General features: G+C 42.1%; 1 protein-coding gene across 1 annotated transcript in view; it reads left to right on the top strand.

The window, feature by feature from the left end:
* The window catches only part of LOC114352731 (Pseudouridine synthase 10), a 28,808-nt gene extending 7,572 nt beyond the window's left edge, over positions 1 to 21,236 (top strand). The window contains exons 4-10 of the mRNA XM_028304431.1: positions 1,069 to 1,295; positions 4,449 to 4,562; positions 6,116 to 6,218; positions 8,658 to 8,764; positions 18,060 to 18,159; positions 18,648 to 18,837; positions 21,053 to 21,236. Coding sequence (XP_028160232.1) covers positions 1,069 to 1,295; positions 4,449 to 4,562; positions 6,116 to 6,218; positions 8,658 to 8,764; positions 18,060 to 18,159; positions 18,648 to 18,837; positions 21,053 to 21,231 — 1,020 coding nt within the window. The 3' untranslated portion in view covers positions 21,232 to 21,236. The remainder of the gene's footprint in view (positions 1 to 1,068; positions 1,296 to 4,448; positions 4,563 to 6,115; positions 6,219 to 8,657; positions 8,765 to 18,059; positions 18,160 to 18,647; positions 18,838 to 21,052) is intronic.
* The last annotated feature ends 3,603 nt before the right edge of the window (positions 21,237 to 24,839 follow it).

The raw sequence follows: 24,839 nt of genomic DNA, 5'->3' as shown, positions 1-24,839 counted from the left end.
AAAAAAAAAAAAAAAGGGAGCGCGTGGTAAGTAACTTGCTTCTGAATGTATTGTAACTTGCTACTTTTTTATATTTTTAAACCGGCAGACAGCGGTGACTGAGTTTGTTGCGGCGCTTCTTCTCAGCACTTGCCAAATGTTTGTCTCGAAGCGCTGGTAGGGCAAAAAAAGAATGAGACATGTATAGGCTCCTTAAGAGCATTTGACGATTTGCAAGAACTAATTTAATTAGTCTAAACAAATAAAGAAAATTTTGAATTTGATTTTGATTTTGACCATCAGAGTAGAATAGAATAAGGGTGGACATTGGTCCATTCTTCCCGTGGATGTTCCTGCACTTTTCAAGGCGAGTGTGAATAGGCACTTACAGGGAAGATATGTACCATCCTAGACTGTATCTTACTTAACACCAGGTGCGATTGCAGTCAAATACCTGCCTTGTCTTGCATAAATAAATGCAGGACAATCTTTGAACAATTTCAGACAACGCCATCCAGTCCCAAAGGCGAAGAACTCTTGCGAACTTCTGAACACTTTAGCTCTTCAGTTCTCATGGGCCACACTAATATTATAAAAGCGAAAGTTTGTGTTGTGTTGATGTTTTGTTACTTCTTCACATCTATTAAACGGCTGGAGCGATTTAAAAATTGGGATAGAGTTAGATGACACCTGACACTCTGGATACGCTACACATAGGCTACGTTTTACCGCGGGTAACACCGCGGGGCACAGCTAGTAACTAAATAATGAGGATTTCCACAACGACCAGTGCTGCGCCGCCAGCATCCAGGCACCTCCAGACCAGATCGTCGGTCCACCTAGTGGGGATCCAATCGTTGCGGAAATACTTAGGGGAGACCTTTGTCCAGTTGTGGACGTATTTCGCTGACGAACGAACGAAATAGTAATAAGACCTATTTCTAGTAAACTGAAAGGTGAGATACAGGTCAAGAGCTTCCTCGTTGTGGATAAAAAAACTCCATGAGATCTCTAATATAAGCTTAATATTTACGTGATTAAATACGTCTAACTACAGTCACTACAGTTTATTTATGTGAATCATTCCAGGAGCTAGAAATCCTCAAGCCCCTCTCGCCAGAGCTCTTCCAATCCAGAAGTAGACAGAAGAAGCGCTTCACCGTGGAATTCACGCGGCGCTCCGTCGAACAAGCTTTAGAGGGCGCCACTCTAGCTGCGTTGGCGCCGCTAGGCTGGGGCGCCGTCAAGGGCGCCAAAACCAGGGCGAACTGTGTCAGTGTCACTTGCACGAAGGCGCCCATGTATTTGGGAGGCAGGTGAGAGAGAGCTCTTTAAGACATACAGGGTGTCCCAGAATGGGTGAATCAAACTGCTAGGGGAGGTAGGTCTACTAATGTACTATCCCTAAAAAATATGAAAAAAAAATTTGAGTTCGAATTTTTTTTTTAATAATGTGCTCTAAACTCTAAATCTAGTCATTATTTTCAAAAGTTTGTTTACAGATAAACGAAGCGATCATGTACAATTAATATTAGTAAGAAAAAAGTACAAATAAACTCCAAACGTAGCAATTATAGCCAGATAGTTAGGCAAAGCTGATTTATTTTCACTTTTGTTTCCTTATGCGTTTTTTTTTTCATATTTTTTAGGGATAGTACATTAGTAGAGCTACCTCCCCTATCAGTTTGATTCACCCATTCTGGGACACCTTGTATAGGTCCCTGGTGCTTTTAGAATGTGAATGTTCAAGCATGCATCATGTTGTCAGTAAGTAAGATTAAGTTCTTCAGTCGTCATGAGTCCCTGGTACTTTTAGATTATCCACGTCCAGGAATACATCATATCGCCAGTATCTTTTGTCTCTTTCTGTACTTAAGAGTAGAGTTTGAGAGGGCGCCACTCTAGCTGCGTTGGCGCCGCTTGGCTGGGGCGCCGTCAAGGGCGCCAAAACCAGGGCGACCTGCGTCAGTGTTACTTGTACGAAGGCGCCCATGTATTTGGGAGGCAGGTGAGAGCTCTTTGAGACTTATAGGTCCCTGGTACTTTTTGCTTGCATCCATGTATACTTCGTGTTGTCAGTGTGTGTGAGGCAAATTCAAATTCAAATTCTTTATGGCTAGTGAGAAAGATGTCTCTTCAGTCGTCATGAGTCCCTGGTACTTTTAGATTATACACTTCCAGGAATACATCATGTTGCCAGTGTCTTTTGTCTCTTTCTGTGCTAAAAATTCCCAAGAAAAGACAGAGGTAGCATTATTTTGTTTCTATCAGAGCTTGCCAAGCCGAAAAACTCCTCAGTATTCATGCTTCCCTGGTTACTTATTCTGGCTTTGGAAATATTGCTCTGGAATAAGTTTGGACTCTCATTAGAGTTCAGTTGTTAGAGGGCGCCACTCTCGCCCCGCTGGCGCTACTAGGCTGGGGCGCCGTCAAGGGCGCCAAAACCAGGGCGACCTGTGTTAGTGTTACTTGCACGAAGGCGCCCATGTATTTGGGAGGCAGGTGAGAGCTCTTTAAGACTTATAGGTCCCTAGTACTTTTAGGCCCAGAACAGACTGTGAAACGCAACTGCAACGAAACTGCAACTTTCTGATGATTCTGATGAATGAAACTGAAAGTTTCAAACTGGTCGTGTCAAGTGTGTTCTCTCAACGGACGCTATGGCAGAAACTTAGATGCAACTCAAAAGTAACTAGCAGTTGCAGTTTCGTTGCAGTTGCGTTTCACCGTTTGTTCTGGGCCTTAGATTGCGAATGTTCAAGCATGCATCATGTTGTCAGTAAGTAAGATTAAGCTCTTTAGTCGTCATGAGTCCCTGGTACTTTTAGATTATCCACGTCCAGGAATGCTTCATATCGGCAGTGTCTTTTGTCTCTTTCTATACCTACTAAGAGTAGAGTTCGTTAGAGGGTGCCACTCTAGCTGCGTTGGCGCCGCTTGGCTGGGGCGCCGTTAAGGGCGCCAAAACCAGGGCGACCTACGTCAGTGTCACTTGTACGAAGACGCCCATGTATTTGGGAGGCAGGTGAGAGCTCTTTGGAATTTATAGGTCCCTGGTACTTGTTGCTTGCGAACGTCCAAACTTTAGGTTATCCACGTCCAGGAATGCATCATATCTGCAGTGTCTTTTGTCTCTTTCTGTGCTTAAAATTCCCAAGAAAAGACAGAGGTAGCATTATTTTGTCTCTATCGAAGCTTGCCAAGTCGAAAAACTCCTCAGTATTCATGCTTCCCTGGTTACTTATCCTGGCTTTGGAAATATAGCTCTGGAATAAGTTTGGACTCTCATTAGAGTTCAGTTGTTAGAGGGCGCCACTCTCGCCCCGCTGGCGCTATAGATGACCCACGCTGAACTGTCCCGCCAAACTCAATGACAGGGGGGCGCTACCATCGTTCAACTATATGGTTTCCAACATGGCAAAAATCTGAACCAGCGATCCGGTATTGACGGTGGCGCCCCACTGTCAATGTCATCGACAGGACAGTCCAGTATTTTGGAACTATACTAGGCTGGGGCGCCGTCAAGGGCGCCAAAACCAGGGCGAACTGTGTCAGTGTCACTTGCACGAAGGCGCCCATGTATTTGGGAGGCAGGTGAGAGCTCTTTGAGACTTATGGGTCCCTGGTACTTTTTGCTTGCGATCGTCAAGTGAGAAAGAGAAAGAGGCCTCCGGTCGTCATAAGTCCTTGGTACTTTTGGATTATATACGTCATGTTGCCAGTGTCTTTTGTCTCTTTCTGTACTAAAGAGCAGGGTTTAAAGAGGGCGCCAAAACTGGGGCGACCTGTGTTATTACTTGCACGAAGGCGTCTATGTATTTGGGAGGCAGGTGAGAGCTCTTTGGAACTTATGGGTCCCTGGTACTTTTAGATTGCGAATGTTCAAGCATGCATCATGTTGTCAGTAAGTAAGATTAAGTTCTTCAGTCGTCATGAGTCCCTGGTAATTTTAGATTATCCACGTCCAGGAATACATCATGTCGCCAGTGTCTTTTGTCTCTTTCTGTACATAAGAGTAGACAGAGAAAGCATTTTTTATTTTGTGCAGGCAGGTAAGAACTCTTCAGTCCTGGTACATTTGGATTGGGTGGGTACGTTGAGAAATCATATTATCTTCAGTGTCTTTTGTCCCTTTCTGTACTAGCAAGTGTCAAGGGAAAGACAGAGATAGCACTATTTTGTTTCTATTGGTGCTTGCCAAGACCAAAAACTCCTCAGTATTCATGCTTCCCTGGTACTTTTGTCACAGCTAATATCACCTTTGTAATAAGTTTGGTTTATGCCAGCTTCACGCGTTGGCCCCAACAGTGGATCTATAAAATAACTTATCCCAACTTTGGTTCCAATACTGTTGTCTAGATCCACACGTTGGACGAGTGGAGTTGGGATTGGGACCAATGTTGGAGCCAACCTTAGTAGAGAGAAAAAGGCAGATCATCCAAATTTACCTTTATATCTATCCCCCTAAGGTACATAAAGCTGTCGCGCGAGCTGCCCCAAACGCCATGGCTGGTGCAGGGAGAAAGAATGATGGAGTCTTCCGTGCAGGAGATCATATTTGAACCGCTGGCCAAGTTGTGTGGGTGAGTTTACTGTTATTGGCGTATCTAGAATTCTAGAGGTCCTTTTCAGGGGGGGCTAGTCAAACTAATACCAGGCCTGTTCATCTCCGCGAGTTTACATCGAAAACAAAACACGCACGATGACCCACCTACAGGATACTATTCGACAAGGCCTCACATACGAGCGAACATTGACTCACGCACGCATATTCTTGTGTATGATGGAAGAAAATAAAGAAAATGGTGTACTAAATACTGTGCAGTATTTAACTGCCTAAATAATAACAAAAACACAGAATGTACTTTTTTAAGTTGCCTCAAGACACTGAGAGGTAAATAAGTAGTTAATACTATTCATGATAATTCATGCTAAATCATGTATTTCCTCCGTCATTTTCCGCAGTTTGGCACCTCACGTCACATCATTTTACCGAAGTCAGCCCTATAGCTTCAGCGCAGTGCCGATCACTGACGTTTGTCAACAAAATGGTGCTCGACTCTTGAGACAGGCTAAATTACACCATATTGTTAATGATTCCGTGGAGGGTAGTTGAACGGTAAGCATGGTCGATCTGTTTTAATGGTTTCAATTTATTATTTAATGGACTTTAGTGTACAAATTTGGTGTTATTTTGTGTTCTAAAGTGCAGTGAAGTGATAAATTATAAAAAACATTGAAATACTTCGAATTTGAGCGCGCATCGAGTGTCGAGTGGGTTGTCGTATGAACAACCCGCTTTGGACCCGGTGGCGTCTCGAAACCTGCTTACGGGCATACTTAACCCCACGGAATCCATGAAAAATCAATAGAACTGAAACACCCACGTTCTATTGATAACTATGTCAATTTTTTCACTCGACATTGGCAGAAATAAACCTCCCAGAGAGGTTTAATTGCCACAAATAAAAAAAATAAAAAACCATATTGTTAATGACATTGAGCATACATTTTTTTAAATACCTTCGCGAAGTAAAACTTCTGTACGTAGTACTTATTATTATTCTGTGCTAATACTCCCCGTAACTACATTAGTCGGCCGATAGTTGGGCCCGATTCTAATTTGTACGAAGGGTCGGCCGATATCACTGTGCGCACTTTCATATACATACTGATTAACAGCCATTCCCCCTCGTATCCATCATTAGTTCCGATTTTCGCCACTTGACAACGGAGAAGTTTCGTGATGTTGAAAACATTAGATTTCACTGAATGTGATTAAAATATAGACCAAAAAAAAAGCCGGTGAAGTTATTTTTGAAATCCATCAAGAAATTGCTGAGAAATTAATTATTCAAATTACTGTCGTGACTACACCGATCAAAATGGCGCTAATATTTGTTATGCGCAACCGCAACTTTAGAGCCCTGTAACTTTTGTATCTGTAGAGATATTTTCATGAGTCTTTCACAATTATTATTAGTTTTACTTATATTTTCAAGATATATTAAAATAAAAAAATTGGAAACTTGTCAATATTCCGCAAAGTGTACTTGCGCCATCTACATTGCACCCTTGCGAAGCCGGGGCTTGCTGGTAATGCTGGTATGTTATAGCGTGTCGCTTGTTGTCGCAGCATGTCGGCGGCGGAGGCGGAGCACCGGCTGAAGTTCATCTCGGCGGGCCGCGAGGACGTCGACGTCAGGTGCCTCGGACAAGGAAGGCCCTTCGCTGTCGAGGTGACTATCATCAGGTCATTTAGTCTCCACTGCAGAACTCTCCCTCTCTCCCTCTCACCCTCCCTCTCTCTATCCCTCTCACCCTTCCTCTCTCTCTCCCTCTCACCCTCCCTCTCTCTCTCCCTCTCAGCCTCCCTCTCTCTAACCCTCTCACCCTCCCTCTCTCTATCCCTCTCACCCTTCCTCTCTCTCTCCCTCTCACCCTCCCTCTCTCTCTCCCTCTCAGCCTCCCTCTCTCTAACCCTCTCACCCTCCCTCTCTCTCTCCCTCTCACCCTCCCTCTCTCTCTCCCTCTCAGCCTCCCTCTCTCTAACCCTCTCACCCTCCCTCTCTCTCTCCCTCTCACCCTCCCTCTCTCTCTCCCTCTCAGCCTCCCTCTCTCTAACCCTCTCACCCTCCCTCTCTCTCTCCCTCTCACCCTCCCTCTCTCTCTCCCTCTCAGCCTCCCTCTCTCTAACCCTCTCACCCTCCCTCTCTCTCTCCCTCTCACCCTCCCTCTCTCTCTCCCTCTCAGCCTCCCTCTCTCTAACCCTCTCACCCTCCCTCTCTCTCTCCCTCTCACCCTCCCTCTCTCTCTCCCTCTCAGCCTCCCTCTCTCTAACCCTCTCACCCTCCCTCTCTCTCTCCCTCTCACCCTCCCTCTCTCTCTCCCTCTCAGCCTCCCTCTCTCTAACCCTCTCACCCTCCCTCTCTCTCTCCCTCTCACCCTCCCTCTCTCTCTCCCTCTCAGCCTCCCTCTCTCTAACCCTCTCACCCTCCCTCTCTCTCTCCCTCTCACCCTCCCTCTCTCTCTCCCTCTCAGCCTCCCTCTCTCTAACCCTCTCACCCTCCCTCTCTCTATCCCTCTCACCCTCCCTCTCTCTCTCCCTCTCACCCTCCCTCTCTCTCTCCCTCTCACCCTCCTTCTCCCTAACCCTCTCACCCTCCCTCTCTCTCACCCTCTCACCCTCCCTCTCTCTCTCTCTCTATCTCTCGGCGGGCCGCGAGGATGTCGACGTCAGGTGCCTCGGGCAAGGAAGGCCCTTCGCTGTCGAGGTGACTATCAGTTAACAGTGATATATCAGCATCAGGTCGTTTAGTCTCCACTGCAGGACTCTCCCTCTCTCTCCTACTCCCTCCCTCTCTCACTCTCCTCCTCTCTCTCTTCAACTCTCTCTCCCACCCGCCCTCTCCCACTCTCTTTCTGTCCCTCCTCCTCTCCTTCCCTCCCTCTCTAAGTTCATATCGGCGGGCCGCGAGGACGTCGACGTCGGGTGCCTCGGCGCAGGGAGACCTTTCGCTGTCGAGGTGACTACCGTCATCATGTAGTTGTTCAGTCTTCATTGCAGGACTCTCTCCCCCCTCTCTCCTTCTCTCTCTTCGTATCTCTCTCCCTCCCTCCCTGTCCATCGTTCTCTATCTCCCACCCTCCCCCTGCCCCTCTCTCCCCCTCTTTCTACGCCTCTCTTCCTCTCCCTCCCTCCTCCCTCCCTATCTCGCTCGCACTATCTCCCTCCCCCTCTCCCTCTCTCTCCCTCCCTCGCTATCTCCCTCTGCCTACCCCTCCCCCTCCTCCCTCCCTCTCACGCTCTCAATCCCTCTCTCTCTTCCTCTCTCAATCTCCCTCACTCTTCCTCTCTTCCCCCCCTCCCCCTCCCCCTCCCCCTCCCTCTCCCCCTCTCTCCCCCTCCCTCTCCCCCTCCCTCTGTCCCCCTCTCTCCCTCTCCCTCACCCTCCCTCTGTCCCTCTCTCTCCCTCTCTCTTACCCTCCCTCTGTCCATCTCTCTCCCTCTCTCTTACCCTCCCTCTATCCATCGCTCCCTCCCTAAGGTAGAGACCCGCGACCCTCATCATCAGCTCGTTTAGTCTCCACTGCAGGAGCATGACCTCTTAAGGTGGGATCCCGCTAGGAATCGAACCCGGGACCTCTAGATCTGAGGCTGGTACTCTAGCCTTTTCTTCTTCTTTACACAGTTCGTTCGTTCGTTCGTTTCAGCCAAATGACGTCCACTGCTAGACAAATGCCTTCCCCAAGGTTTTCCACAATGAACGGTCCTGCGCTGCCCGCATCCAGGCTCTTCCCGCGACCTTCACCAGATCGTCGGTCCACCTAGTAGGCGGCCTGCCCACGCTACGTCTTCCAGCCCGTGGTCGCCACTCGAGAAAACCTACACAGTGTCAGTCCAAAACTCCGCTACAAGAGTGGCGTTGTCAATAGCATTCAATCTTCCTTCGTGCAGTTGTTTGGGCACGCGGGGCACGACTATAGCCTTTAAACTAGGGATGTTAAGGATATGTAGTTTCGGTTATGGATACGGTGACGGATATTTTTTTAATTCGGATATCCGAAAGTTTCAGTTACGGTTACGGACATCCTTAACATCCCTGCTTTAAACCGCAGAGGCTGTTAAATCCAGTTTTAGGGGTGATGCAGTTATTTTACGATGGATATTCTTGCAGGTATTGGATCCCCGAAGAGATCTAACGCCAGAAGAGTTACAACAAATTTGCGAAATCGTGTCGGCGGGCGGACGCGTAAAATTACACCAACTCGTCTTAGTTACCAAGTAAGAAATCTATACTAATATTATAAATGCGAAAGTAACTCTGTCTGTATGTCTGTCTCTCTTTTACGCCTAAACCACTGAACCAATTTTGATTAAATTTGGCATAAAGATAGTTTGAGTCCCGGGAAAGGACATAGGATAGTTTTTATCCCGGTTACTGAAACAGGGACGCGCGTGATAAAATATTTCTGTGACAGACAAAATTTCACGCGGGCGAAGCCGCGGGCGGAAAGCTAGTTAAAAATAATTGGGTATTTCACACTATTGTATTCGTAAGCGTAGGACGTCCACCCACAAGGTGAACCGACGACCTCGTAAAGGTAGCAGGAAGGAGCTGGGTGCAAGCCGCTACCAACCGGTATTATGGAACTCATTGGAGGAGGCTTATGTTCAGTAAAGGACGACCTAATTATGCCTGTTTTCACCATCAATCCCTAATTTTAAGTGACCCCTATGAAAGCAAAATGCATATTATGTGTTACCATAGGGGTCACTTAAAAAATTGATGAAAACGGGCATAACCCAATTTGCGTCACTTATTTTCAACCGACTTCAAAAAAGGAGGAGGTTCTCAATTCGACCCGTATGTTTTTTTTTTTTCTATGTTTGTTACGCGATAACTCCGTCAATTATGAACCGATTTGAACAAATCTTTTTTCGGCGTATAGGTAATACCTCAAGGGTGGTCCCATTTAAATTTAATAATAGAAAAACCGGCCAAGTGCGAGTCGGGCTCGCGCACAAAGGGTTCCGTAGCAGCAAATATAATAAACTTATTATGTCAATTTAATCAACCTATCTCAAAAACTATAAGAGATACTTTGATCAAACCAAAAATCGTTCAAAGAGTTAANAGTCGGCGCGCCGCCGCCGGCCATTTATATATCGGCGCCCACCTCTATGTAGCACACATAAAGTCTCCAATGAAATGATTCGAATTGATAAGTTTAACTGCTGAAAAATGGTTGTGTATGCTGATCGTTTCTAGTACTGCAGCAAACCTACTAAGAGCACTTTCAAATTTAGGCGATTTAGCAGCGCGACAAACGCGCGACAGAATCGCTGCTGAAAATGTCATACTATGTGACAGCTGATGCCTCCCTTTACATTACAAACACGCCGCTGCCCGCGCTGCTGTCGCGCTACTAACGCCTTAATGTGTAAGCGCTCTTATAGGATGCGCGTACACCGCACGTGCTCGCTTGTTTGTGTAACAATCGCAATACGTCTTGAATTTGTTTGAAATAATTGCCGGTTGGGCAGCAAGGTTCTGGAATGGAGGCCACGTACTGGAAAACGCAGCGTGGGACGTCCACCCACAAGGTGGACCGACGACCCTGATAAAGGTAGCAGGAAGGCGCTGGATGCAGGCCGCTACCAACTGTGCGATGTGGAAGTCATTGGGGGAGGCCTATGTTCAGCAGTGGACGTCCTGTGGCTGAAATGATGATGTTGATGAATTTCCGGTTTCTATCGCCATGAGCTACAGATGCATAGTTGCAACCCCGGGCTACAATACAAGGTCAGGAGGACGCTTAGCTCTCCAAAGGGCTTTAGTCCTCACAAAGGGCAGGGAGCCCTGTGTACACGCCTTCCACTAACACAGTCTTGATCTTGTGATTATTTTCGTTGCTGACAGTTTAACTTTCCCCCGGGACAAACTTGACCTTCACTGGTTGGGTTTTATTGGCGGTCAAGCTGTAGATCCTGGCTACACAGGAGTTGCAGCGGTGAAAGAGAGGTGGGAATAGTCTTGTAACACAGCCTTGCCTGAGCTCCTACGCTTTCCAGGATATTGTTACGCAAAGGGTTAATATTGGGTTTAATTTTAGATTCAAAGGTCAATGAAAAAAGTTTAGAAGTAACAAAAGATTTAAGATCGCTAGTTTGATGTCTTTGGATATGCTTTCAATTAAAGAATGACAGTTGCATACTCCTCAGCATTTGATATACGGCAGACTTAATCCGATGCATAGTGAGGGCATTGATACTTACATAACTATAAAATTACCACCGCCCCTCATGCTACTGCATACTAAAATATTTACCAATTTTGATAGAAATAACGTTATTGCATGCTTTATATTTATAACATTCAATTGACCCTAGCTGGAATTGCCAATGGCGCTGAAGAGTAATATTGCCGTAATAGAGATTCTATAGAAATCACGCCATATTGAATTGTACCAAGCGTCATAGAATTTCCTAGAACGCGATGTAATCGGCGCAATTTTTATCATTGATACAGCAATGAAGTACCAATTTCACCTATCTAGCAAATACGTCTCAACAATTTTGAATTCTGTCATGAATAGAACAAAATACAAATTCGTTTGCTAGAAAATTGCTAGTTACGACTTATTTCCATTCCCCACTTTACCGTCGATATAGCCGCGCGGTTGAAGATGAACTTTTAGCTACAGTGAAAATTCATATTTTACTCAGTTTGATTTAAGTTTCCACTGCGTGTTAATTTAAGAGTTAACATGATGTTCAATAATTTTATTTGAAGGTAAAATTCTTGTAAAAGCTATTCGGTAGGCAACCATTACTCGTGCACTGAGAGACTTTTTAAAACCGAGTAATTGGTTTAAACGATTTGTACGTAGTTATTATATTAAATAGTCTGTGCATTTAAAGAAATTTAGACTGACTTTGACAGTCTTTTTATTTTGATGTTCATGCTGAAGTACACCGGCCAATGAAAATTCATAAGATATGCAGGACTTGTTTATTGAATTTATTGTTTTATGCCCGTTTTCACCATCAATCCCTTGACAAAATTCCTGTTATTTGTTAGCAAAGTGGTCACTTAAAAATTATAGATTGATGGTGAAAACGGGCATTAGTGCTCTTTGGCAACCCGATTCTATAGCCTAGACTGGTACATTTCTAGATTGATTGATATAATATCTTTATGTAAGCTAATTTTATGCCAATACGAAAATATTTTCAATGTTGCTACAAATTATATTATATTCGTCATTACTGTTCAACATGTTTCCTGCAATCAATAATTATCTACCTATCAAATATAAATTATCGTAGGTACATTTTATCATAATAATATAAAAATTAATTACATAAAATAAATTGAGCATATAATTTTACTGGACATTTATGATATAACCCAGTTTTAAATTCTGAAAAATCCCTGGTATTGTTAAAGCACAATTTGATTATCATTTCGTTCGAAAATTCCAAAGCCCCTGCATACATTTCGTTAATTCAATAAAGGTGGTGAATCGCGAGCGATATCATTATTATTTCCTTGAAATTATACAGCATAATTATTATCAGACTTAGGCATGATCTCAGTTGCAAAATTCACTTATTAAAAATTTTAGTTCGACCTCGAACTCCAAAACCTTGGTCTTGCCTTGTTTTTTTTGTAAATACCCTGTGCTTAATTTTGAAGTTTGACAGTATATTTTTATAATAATGTCTTTAATACTTCTTAGGCCCGATTCGACAAAACTTTTATCCGAGAATAGCTCCTGGAATAACTGACACATTGACAGTTTCAGTATGGGAAACGTCAAAATGTCGAATAACTGACGATTTATTCTGAGATTAATATTTACTCTTGTTTGGTCGAATCCACCCTTAGCAGCTTACAGAAATCCGCACAAAAATACCTTTTTTATACCCTGTATTTTATTTCCTTTAATACCACAACAAGATGCAAGCAACAGGTAGTGCGTACGACATACTCTTATGTACATAAGTACTTCATAATATCCGTGTGGTTTCGGACGCTGGAAGTGCGGTCTCGAGGGTTCTCGGCCGAGCCATAAGGATGTCGTACATGCTTTGCACTTACCTGTTGCTTCTGATAGAGCAGTGTTTTTCAACCTTTTTCATGACACGACCCCCCTAGCATGAAAAAATATTTCGCAACCCTATGATCGCTCGCTCTTTTTCATGCATTTTATAATGTTACAAAGATGTTGTAGGGACCGAATACTTGAATCCATACAACATTTACGTATTTTCATAATTAAATTTCTAATAAATCTATCTTTAAAACTTTACTGATTTTTTACTGAGGTACTTAGTTTTTACGACCTCTCGCGACCCCCGTGTATGTAGAGGCCTCGCGACCCCCCAGGGCGTGCGACCCACAGGTTGAAAAACACTGATAGAGGACTAATTTACGAGTGCGCTTATACACTTCAGTCATGTTAATGACCATTACAGACTTGATACGAGGTAGATTATTTCAGTGGACCTTACATTTGCGGTCGAATATATGTACTATAGTTCGATACGTCACCGTGTCACCATATTCGCAAATGGACGACATGCAATCTAGATCTTAGAATCAAAATGTCCCAACAACAACCAACAACGTTGTTAGAAGATTTTAAACTTTCGCATTCTATTTCAACTAAAATAGAAACACGGGTCTCAACGCGACATTTTTTATATGAGTTTATATGTACTCAGGGCTTGACGTTTCGGCTGCTGTGCTGCAACCGTGGTCACAGGCAGTCTGCTTGCTTAACAACGTTGATATTTAGAAGGCCCGATGTAAAAAGTCCTAAACTATGTTACACTTACTTTAATTTACAGCGTTGCTAAATGTAATAACATTCATGAAAACGACATTCATAAAGCTTATTTGCATCACACTAACAGACAAAATTACAATTTTATCTATTCGGATCTTCCACGATTTATTTGAGCTTATCCTTCAGTCCTTAACCTTAACCTTCCTTCACGTGCAACTCTGTCCATTGTTGTATATTCATGGCAGCTTTCTATCCTCTGCACGTGTTATCTTTTAAGGATCAACTTTACAACTTTGTGATACGAAACTTGTCTATTTCTATGTATTTTCACTAGAAGAACTATTAATAGAATAACAAAGTTTGGGGGTTGTCCAGAAGTGGATGTCAATGCTGAATCGAACGAACAGACAATATCACACATATTTTTTTATCGATTATGTAGTTACCGCAGTTCAAGGAAAAACCTTACACAGTAGTTGTGTACTACTCCTTTCCTCATGAACACGTAGAAGTATTAAATTGAAATTCAAATACTCAGGTCTATAGTACCTTTAAGCTGTAACAAAATCAAAGTTATGTTTGTACAGAACTCTCGGTGCGCGAGTCCGACTCGCACTTGGCCGGTTTTTTATTATTCTTCTGAGTTTTAATCACTTGCTCTCACGAGTACGAAATTTCGGGTCATTTTGTAATTAAAAGCGGCCTACGGTGGCTACAATATTATAATGTGAATTGATCAATTCGACGGAAACATTTCTTAGAACATAATTCAGCTTCTACTCGCATTTGCATCGAATACGTTTAATAATGCAGATTTCTTGGAAAAATGTGACTTTGCTTTGATTCTACGGTATCCTTTCGAGTGGTTACTGCTTTGTCCACCAAGCCCCGCTGTTCCCGTTTACAGTTGTATTTCGAATTGGATTATACTTGAAAATTCCTGTACGCAGACAATAGAATATCGATAACAGGGTGGCCGCTCGCGATTGGGTTTTCCACATTGGAAATTCCTTGTTATCTTTATGATTATTCCTATTTTCTTCAGTGGGTGTTGGAGTTTATGAAGTCTCTCTATTTATGAAGTGGCTTGTAGTGTTTAGATGAAACGAATACCAGTCTGAATTTTTATTTTTAGTTAACTTCATTAATCGTGAGTTGCGCCCGTATTTGCCAAATCGAACGCACAGCGTTGAATAGAGCTCTGTGAGTGGTTCGTGTGTCACCCTGTGCGTGCGTTCTTGTTACACAAGTTTGAGCTTCGTTCCTGACATAGTTTATTAGCTTCCAACCACGGCTTCTCCTGGTCTTTCAAAGAAACCCTTAATCACGAGACAATTACCAAGATTCCATGTATAAACTTTATTAAGTAGTTGTTTTAAAAGCTTTATTTTTCCGCGGCAAAGCTGAGACCAAAATCATATCATTGGAAATGCATATATCTTTTTAAACCTTCTTAGCACTTTAGAAGATTCAAGAATAGAAAAATATTTATTCTACACAAAATAAACTTTTTTTTTTTCATTAATTAAATGGGTTATCCCTTAATTTGTTCTAAGCTCATAGTCCCGTATTCTAATCAAATCAAATTTCTTTATTTGCATAATTCCAGGTCCATAAGTCTATCTTAGTTGCATAAGAATATACATATATTTTATCTCCAAGCAAGAAATGGAATCGTGAATCGCGTCCAGCTAACGCTTTAGGGAAAAATGGAAAAGATAATATCACTATCCCCCTTCTTTTTACTTCAGAAGCCACTGAACGTAAAATGTAAAATTAAGAAACTACTCAATCTGACCTAAAAAAATATAAATTAACCTTTAAAAATGTTTACTTAAAAGAAAACAGGAGAAAACTTTTGTTTAAACTTTATTTTTAACATATAGAGATCATGTAACGTCATCATCACTACATACGAGTACACAAGTCAAGTTTAATGTCCGCTTGAGATAATTTTTTCTCATAAAACACTTTTCCAATTTACCTAAAGGATTATACAAACACATAACACATCAATTAACAAAAAATGTCTTATTAAATGCACTTCAGTCTTTGGTTGCATTTTGCAGTGTGACGTCACCGCGGGGAAGATGATTAGTGACGTCATTTCCACGATAGGGGCACTCCCCACTCATTACGCGTAGGCGCACGTCGCGGCGTGTTAACGCTATACACTAACTACCGTTGTCTATGAGAATAAACATAGTAATACATCTTGATACTTTATTGCCTTATTGGGCTGGAAGACGTAACGTGGGCAGGCCTCCTACTAGGTGGACCGACGATCTGGTGAAGGTCGCGGAAAGAGCCTGGATGCGGGCAGCGCAGGATCGTTCATTGTGGAAAACCTTGGCTGGAGGACGCCTTTGTCCAGCAGTGGACCTCATTCGGCTGAAACGAACGAACGAACTTTATTGCCTTGATTTGTTCGCACAAACAGATGTATGAAAGTTTTCAAAAAGCATTTCTCAAGCAAACTGATCTGATATTATGAAAGTTGTGCAGAAATAATTGTCAAGCAAACTCTGGCGCTACGTCGCTTCGACTTTTCTTCCGAACTTTTAAATTTTACTAACAGTTTTTGCAGCAACAGATGAACAGACATACTTTCGCTGATCTTTAAATACTTTAATTACATGTTAATTATCTCATTAACAGGTATTATAATATGTTACAGAAGTATGATTTTTAATAAACTCAACTCATTTAATAATTAGCAATTAGATTAATGTGAAATAATTAAATAAGATATAAAATAAGTCCTATTTATCTGCTAATATACTGCCGAATCAGCAATATAACTGAAGCAGCTAGATATAGTATAAAAAATCCTAGATTTATCTGCAAATGCACTGCGCAATTTCGCCGATCGGAACTTGTATGTCTATTCTGTACCTACTGAAGTTTCAGAACGTTCTTTTTCACTTTTCTTTTTCCACTGGTCCGCGCGTGCAGACTTTGGTCCATCACAAAGGGCCCTGTTTGTTTGTGTTGATTCCAAAAAGATCGAAACACATCTTTTCGAATCTGTTCACTCTCCTTGAATCCGTAGTGTAAGCGAAAAAAGAAAAACATCAAACTTTGTCCCGGTCTATGAGATATTGGCTTGGAAATACTCCTGCACAAAATAATATTCCAAAGTGTAAATTCATTTCTCTCGGCATCAATATGATAGAAAGGTAGAAAAATAAATTATTTGTTTCAAACATATTGTAAAATATGGGACCTGTTTTAGTTTTCTCAGGTTCTGAAACTTCTGAATCGTATTATCTTAAACTACTTTGGCCACCAACACTCAGAGAATATATTCAACTACATGCATACGTTTCACAATTAATTGGCCTCACTCGATACCACTTTAATCGATAACGGCACTCGAGTGGAGAGTCCAGGTGTCCATATAAATGTTGCTCGAGCTAATTGTATTACTTTGGCAATCGCTCGGCTGCAACATGCTCCCTAGCAACATGTATCCTAGAGCTCGATGTAGGTCAGGTGCAGGCTGTGACCTCGTGACATTTAACTTGACAGCTGTGCCACCAAAACACTGAAGCCAAACAAATACGAGGGTTGCTTAGGAAGTTTCCGGCATAAAAAGGAAAACTGTTGATATTTTCTATTTTCTGAATGTACCTACCTACATTGAGAGCCCTTTCGAAATATATTAGTTGAACCGCTTTGATAGCTTACAGGTTTAACTCGAACTGTTGATTCGATCCCACGAGACAGCATATTGAGGTGAATTAATTATTAATTGGTTGAATGTTTACACGAATCACATGAAATATTTCTTTGTATTTGAATTAAGTTTTCATATAAGTCTATTCAGAACTCAAGCACAAGTTTTGTTGAAAGATACGTCTGAATAAACTCAAATTCCAAAGGAAAAAGTTACATAAAAAAACGTAGAAAAATAATTACTAATTACCTACTTATTTANAATCAACCTATCTCAAAAACTATAAGAGATACTTTGATCAAACCAAAAATCGTTGAAAGAGTTAATTAGCATGCATCACCTCTATTTTTTTTAGAATTTTATACCCCGTAGTTATAAAAATAGAGGGGGGGGGACATACTTTTTACGACTTTGAGAGCTGATATCTCAAAAACCGTTCACTTTAAGAAAAATGTTTTTTAGAAAACTTTATATCATTTTAAAAGACCTTTCCATTGATACCCCACACGGGTATGTACATCGAAAAAAAATTTTCATCCCTCAGTTACATGTATGGGGGGCCCCACCCCCAATTCTTTTTTTTACTATTTAGTGTCATAATTTTGTAGCGGTTCATACAACACATATTCCCATCAAATTTCATCACTGTAGTACTTATAGTTTCCGAGTAAATCGGCTGTGACAGACGGACAGACGGACAGACGGACAGACGGACAGACGGACATGACGAAACTATAAGGTTTCCGTTTTTGCCATTTTGGCTACGGAACCCTAAAAAACAACCCCCAAGGGTGGAAAATTGGGGATTAACTTTTTTATACGCAATATCTCCGCCGATTATAAATCAATTTGAACGATTTTTTTTTGTTGAATAGGTATTATCAAAAGGGTGGTTTCATGCGATTTTGAAGAAAATATTTCACCCCCAAGGGTGGAAAATTGGGGATGAACTTTTTTATACGCAATATTTTTAATTTTTAGTTTTTTTTTTGTGTTCACGCATTTGAAGTCGGTTTTATTTTTTCAAAAAGTTAATTATTTTTAGTGAATTTTTATTTTTGTTATTAAAAATAATATACTTACATCATTTCTATGTCCCTAGAGATGACCTAGCACAACTGAAAGCCGGCGAGGAGAACAAATGCAAGATCTACGAGGCGATCTGCATCAAGCTCACGCATTCGAAGAATGGAAGCGACGAGGTATGGTCATGTTTTGTTACTAGTTTTAGACCGTAGGATAACCAAATATTTTTTGGAATTATAAACAAAATTATATCACAAAAAAAAATTTGATGTTACGTATTTTACAAGAAATTATTCAAACAGTCATCCCCTATTTCACCTCCTTCAAGTTTTATTTTAACGCTAAAAGCTTTTACGAAGTCCAATTTAGGTATCTTCAAATGAAAAATGCTCAAAATCAGTTTAAAAACATGAAAAGGTAACTCATTTTTGCGTTTATAATATTACGAGTAGCATACCTAGTATAGATATGCCATGTAACCATCCTATCACTTAGGATTTATTATTTGGGTTGCACCATCTTACTTTAACAACAACAAACTTCAGAAATCTGTCAAAATCGTTACAGTTACAGTTAAAATTAGGTGGTGGAACCAGGGTTTAGTGTCAAAAAAATGTTTACCCATAAATAAAAAAAAATAATAAGAGTATAACGTTTCCAACAGCACAACGGCGACACCCCAATACAAGTGACCGACGAAGATATATCCAAGATCAATTCCTTCCGCAACACGCCAGAGGGAGACCCTGCTCGTCTGATGCTCTCACAAAAGACTCCAATACGAGTGTTACACCGCCGTCCACTGCTGAACAGGACTAAATATGTACTGGATTTGACCGCTCAGAAGGTGCCAGGTGAGTTATACGGGGATAAAAACTATCCTAAGTGTCTTAAAGACAACGGGCTGAAATTTAATGGGAATGGCTTCTACTCAATGCGTGCTGGAATGTACTGCGAAAGTGGTGCCAGGTGAGTTATATCGGGATAAAAACTATCCCAAAGGCATTAAGAAGCAAAATCACGCCAGCGGATGACCCCGCTCGTCTGATGCTATCTCAAAAGACTCCAATACGAGTGTTACACCGCCGTCCACTGCTGAACAGGACTAAATACGTGCTGGATTTGACCGTTCAGAAGGTGCCAGGCGAGTTATACCGGGATAAAAACTATCCCAAAGGCATTCAAAACCAAAATCATGCGAGAAGGAGACCCCGCTAGTCTAATGCTCTCACAAAAGACGCCTATACGAGTGTTACACCGCCGCCCACTGCTGAACAGGACTGAATACATGCTGGATTTAACCGCTCAGAAGGTGCCAGGTGAGTTATACTGGGATAAAAACTATCCCAAGTATGTAGGGATAAAAAGTATCCCAAGTGTCTTAAAGACAATAGCGTGTACGTAACTAAGTACGTGCTGGAATTCATTGCTAATATGGTACCAGAAGAGTTATCCCAACTAATATTATAAATGCGAAAGTAACTCTGTCTGTCTGTCTGTCTGTCTGTCTGTCTGTTACGCTTTCCCGCTTAAACCTCGCAACCGATTTTCATGAAATTTGGCATAGAGATAGTTTGAGTCCCGGGAAAGAACATAGGATAGTTTTTATCCCGGTTTTTGAAACAGGGACGCGCGCGATATAGTTTTTCTGTGACAGACAAAATTCCACGCGGGCGAAGCCGCGGGCGGAAAGCTAGTACCAACATAAAAACTATCCAAGTGTCTTAAAGACAATAGCTACAAAAAACGTGCTAGAATTCATTGCGAATGACTTGTAAGTTATTCGATACGTGCTGGAATTTATTTCGAATGTGGTGCCAGATGAGTTATACCGGGATAAAAACTATCCCAAAGGCATTAAAAAGCAAAATCATGCGAGAAGGAGACCCCGCTAGTCTAATGCTCTCACAAAAGACTCCAATACGAGTGTTACACCGCCGTCCACTGCTGAACAGGACTAAATACGTGCTGGATTTGGCCGTTCAGAAGGTGCCAGGTGAGTTCGTTCGTTCGTTTTCAGCCAAATGACGTCCACTTCTGGATTATACTGAGTTATACGGGGATAATAACTATCCTAAGTGTCTTAAAGACAATAGCTGCCAAAAACGTGTTGGAATTTAATTAAACTGGCTTATAAGTTACTTAATACCTGCTGGAATTTACTGCGAAAGTGGTGCCAGGTGAGTTATACTGTGATAAAAACTATCCCAAGTGTGTAAGGATAAAAACTATATCTTAAAGACAATAGCTTGTAAGTTACCAAATAGACCACTGCTGAGGTGTCAGGTGAGTTATACTGGGATAAAAACTATCTCAGAGACCACAGATATTTGGGATAGTAAGTTACATTGGAAGTAGGCTATTAAAATAAGTGGAACATCATAGTTTGAAATTCATCTTTTGCTCTTTGACTGGATTTTTTAAGATTATTTGTTTCTAACACTCATATGGGCTCTGCCTGAAATAACTGACTGACTTTCTGCCGCCACTTCTTCTCCACACCAGCCCATATTATGTTGTCCTGAAGTGGTGGTAGGGCAAGCTATATTTGGGACGTGTATAAGTGCCCTGGAAAGGGCCTATGTACAGAATAAACTATTTGAATTTGAATAAAAAAGTCGCGGGAGGTGCTTAGATGCGGGCGGCGCAGGGCCGGTCTTTGTGGAAATCCTTGGGGAGGCCTTTGTCCAGCAGTGGACATCATTCGGCTGAAACGAACGAACTATTAAATCCAATTAATGTAATAATTTATGCTACCAAATATTGTACGTCCGAAATGGACAATTCTGTTGATAAAGATGAATTACACTGAACTGTCCTTTATTTGACACTGACAGGGGGGCCACCGTCAATAGCGGATCGCTAGTTCCGACTTTTGCCACGGTGGAAACCCATAAAGTTGCACGAAGATGGTGGCGCCCTTCTGTCAATGTCGTCGGTGGGACATTTCAGTGTAGTTCATCTATACTTTGACATGCATGTATTATTTTTAACAACCAATGTACTTACACAGAAAAGAAAATAAATGATTATCTTATCTTAACGAAAAAAATGATTTTTTCTTCCCAGGTCACCCACAACTCCTAGTCCTAAGGATACGCACGTCCGCCGGCGCATACGTCAAAGAGTTTGTGCACGGGGAACTAAGACGCACAACGCCATCTCTCGGCGACGCGATACAAGCGCAGTTCGACATTCTGGCGCTAGATGTCACTGATGTACAGTTGGATTGGCCTGTTATTAAATAAATTTTAAAAAATTGTCTTTTTATTTGAATCGGACGTTACGCGATACGTTTAAATCATCATCAGTCATCACTATTAGCTCGCTTATTTAGTCTTCACTCTCTAAAAATGACTTTATAGATGACCCACGCTGAACTGTCCCACCAAACTCAATGACAGGGGGGCGCTACCATCGTTCAACTATATGGTTTCCAACATGGCAAAAATCGGAACCAGCGATCCGGTATTGACGGTGGCGCCCCACTGTCAATGTCATATAGGACAGTTCAGTATTTTGGAACTATATGACCTTATCTTCACTGTAGAAGAAAGAACTTCAACGCATTGTGATGCTGCGTTTACACTGCGCGGAAATTAGCCAAGTCAAGTAAAAAAAACAGTGGAGTGGGGATAAAAAATGAATGAATTTCATCCCCACTCCTCTGTTTTTTTGACTTGACTCGGCTAATTTCCGCATAGTGTAAAAGCAGCATGAAACCCTACTTTAGGTAAAGTCCGGTCGCCGAGCACGTATAATTTCGTCCAATGACCCCAAGCTACCCATCCTTATCGCACGTGTGTCGATATTTCTGTCGCGCTCGCACACTCGCTGCGGCCACCCGAAATTCTACGTGCTCGGCGACCGGACTTTAACAACAAAAATTATACTGGACATTTAATTAAACGACCCTCTATCCATCTCTCTCCCTCTCTCCCTCCCTCTCTCCCCCTCCCTCCCTCTCTCCCCGCGACCCTCATCATCAGATCGTTTAGTCTCCATTACAGAAAAACGATTGTCATCGACATCATCATCATCAGATCGATTAGTCTCCACTGCAGGAGCATGAACCCGGGACCTCTAAACCAGTCTTTTCTTCTTCTTATCGTGTCGACAACAAACCTACACAGTTCGTTCGTTCGTTCGTTTCAGCCAAATTACGTCCACTGCTGGACAAAGGCCTCCCCCAAGGTTTTCCATAATGAACGGTCCTGCGCTGCCCGCATCCAGGCTCTTCCCGCATCCAAGTTCTTCCCGCGACCTTTACCAGATCGTCGGTCCGCCTAGTAGGAGGCCTGCCCACGCTACGTCTTCCAGCCCGTGGTCGCCACTCGAGAAAACCTACACAGTGTCAGTCCAAAACTCCGCTACAAGAGTGGCGTTGTCAGTAGCTTTCATTAAATTATCCTTCGTGCAGTTATTTGGACACGCGGGGCACGACTAGCCACAAACCACAGAGGCTGTTAAATCCAGTTTTAGGAGTGATGCAGTTATTTTACGATGGATATTCTTACAGGTATTGGACCCTCGAAGGGAACTAACGCCAGAAGAGTTACAACAAATATGTGAAACCGTGTCGGCGGGCGGTCGCGTAAAACTACACCAACTCGTCTTAGTTACCAAGTAAGAAATTAAACATAATTTGGTATTCCACGCTATTGTATTCGTAAGCGTAGGACGTCCACCCACAAGGTGGACCGACGACCTCATAAAGGTAGCAGGAAGGAGCTGGGTGCAGGCCGCTACCAACCGGGCAGTATGGAAGTCATTGGGGAGGCTTATGTTCAGCAAAGGACGACCTAATTATGCCTGTTTTCACCATCAATCCCTAATTTTAAGTGACCCCTATAAATTCCTTTTATGTATGTGTTACCATAAGGGTCACTTAAAAATTAGGGATTGACGGTGAAAACCAGCATAACCCAATTTGCGTCACTAATTTTTTTTTTGATTTTGTTAATTTTTTTAACCGACTTCAAAAAAAGGAGAACATTTTCCATTCGAGTGTGTTTTTAATGTTAAAAACTTATATCATTTCTGTTCCTAGAGATGACCTAGCACAACTGAAAGCCGGCGAAGAGAACAAATGCAAGATCTACGAGGCGATCTGCATCAAGCTCACACATTCGAAGAATGGAAGCGACGAGGTATGTGGTCATGTTTTATTACTAACTAGCTGACCCGGCGAACTTCGTACCGCCTTAGCGTAGAGATTTTCTTAATATTTTTTTCCGTAAGAACCATCCTTGGACTTCCACAAACATTTAAAAAAAAGAATTATCGAAATCGGTTCAGCCGTTCACACGTGATGCCGTGACAACGCGAAACGGGTTTCATTTTTATATATATAAGACTAGCGGCCGCCCGCGACTTCGTACGCGTGGATCCCGTTTTACCCCCTTCATCTATCTTACGCGGTTTAGATTTTTTCATACAAATGTTTTTCCCGTTACTCCCGTTCCCGTGGAAATTTCGGGAATTCCTTGTTGTAACTAAGCTTTAAGTTTATTAAGGTGTACCTACATGCCAAATTTGAAGCGTCTAACTTAAGCGGTTTAGATTTTTGTGGTCGGTGGGAATTCCTAAATATACTATAACCTGCCCAGGAGTATGAAGAATAATTGCACCAAGTTTCGTTAAAATCCGTCGAGTAGTTTTTGTTTCTATAAGGAACATACAGACGGACAGACAGACAGACAAGACAAAAATTTTACTGATTGCATTTTTGGCATTAGTATCGATCACTTATCACCCCCTGATAGTTATTTTGAAAATATATTTCATGTACAGAATTCACCTCTCTACAGATTTATTACAAGTATAGATTTTAGCCTATCTAATTTAAAAATAATTAATTCGATTAGATCAGACAGATAATCGTATTGATTTGGTTGAAAATTTAGGAACATTTATTTTTATTTACTTTATTTTATTATTTTCTAACTCACAAAATTTATAAAAATTGGTACATACCTATCAGAAAGTTCGCAGGACCGGTCGCTGTGGAAATCTTTGGGGGAGGCCTTTGTCCAGCAGCGTTTGGCTGAAACATCAAAACTGTTAATAATACCTTTACGTTTTCCGAAAATTTTGCAAATAATTGAATATGAATTCATAACTTTTCCCACAGCACAACGGCGACACCCCAATAACAGTCACCGACGAAGATATATCCAAGATCAATTCCTTCCGCAACACGCCAGAGGGAGACCCTGCTCGTCTGATGCTCTCACAGAAGACGCCTATACGAGTCTTACACCGCCGTCCACTGCTGAACAGGACTAAATACGTGCTAGATATGGTCGCTCAGAAGGTGCCAGGTGAGTTATACGGGGATAAAAACTATCCCAAGTGTCTTTAAGACCAAAACGGGCTGGAATTTAATGGGAAAAGCTTCTAATTTACTCAGTGCGTGCTGGAATGTACTGCGGATGTGTTGTCAGGTGAGTTATACCGGGATAAAAACTATCCCAAAGGCATTAAAAAGCAAAATCATGCGAGAAGGAGACTCCGCTAGTCTAATGCTCACAAAAGACGCCTATACGCGTGTTAAACCGCCGCCCACTACTGAACAGGACCAAATACGTGCTGGATTTGGTTGCTCAGAAAGTGCCAGGTGAGTTATACTGGGATAAAAACTCTCCCAAAGGCATTAAAAAGCAAAATCATGCGAGAAGGAGACCCCGCACGTCTGATGCTCTCACAGAAGACGCCTATACGAGTGTTACACCGCCGTCCACTGCTGAATAGAACTAAATACGTGCTGGATTTGACCACTCAGAAGGTGCCAGGTGAGTTATACCGGGATAAAAACTATCCCAAGTGTCTAATAGACCAAAACGAGCTGAAATTT

Source organism: Ostrinia furnacalis, unplaced genomic scaffold (assembly GCF_004193835.3).
Source record: "Ostrinia furnacalis isolate ACB-3 unplaced genomic scaffold, ASM419383v2 OfSCF1433, whole genome shotgun sequence".
Taxonomy (NCBI): domain Eukaryota; kingdom Metazoa; phylum Arthropoda; class Insecta; order Lepidoptera; family Crambidae; genus Ostrinia; species Ostrinia furnacalis.
Note: the sequence above shows the minus strand (reverse complement) of the source record. Positions and strands in the feature narration are given on the sequence as shown.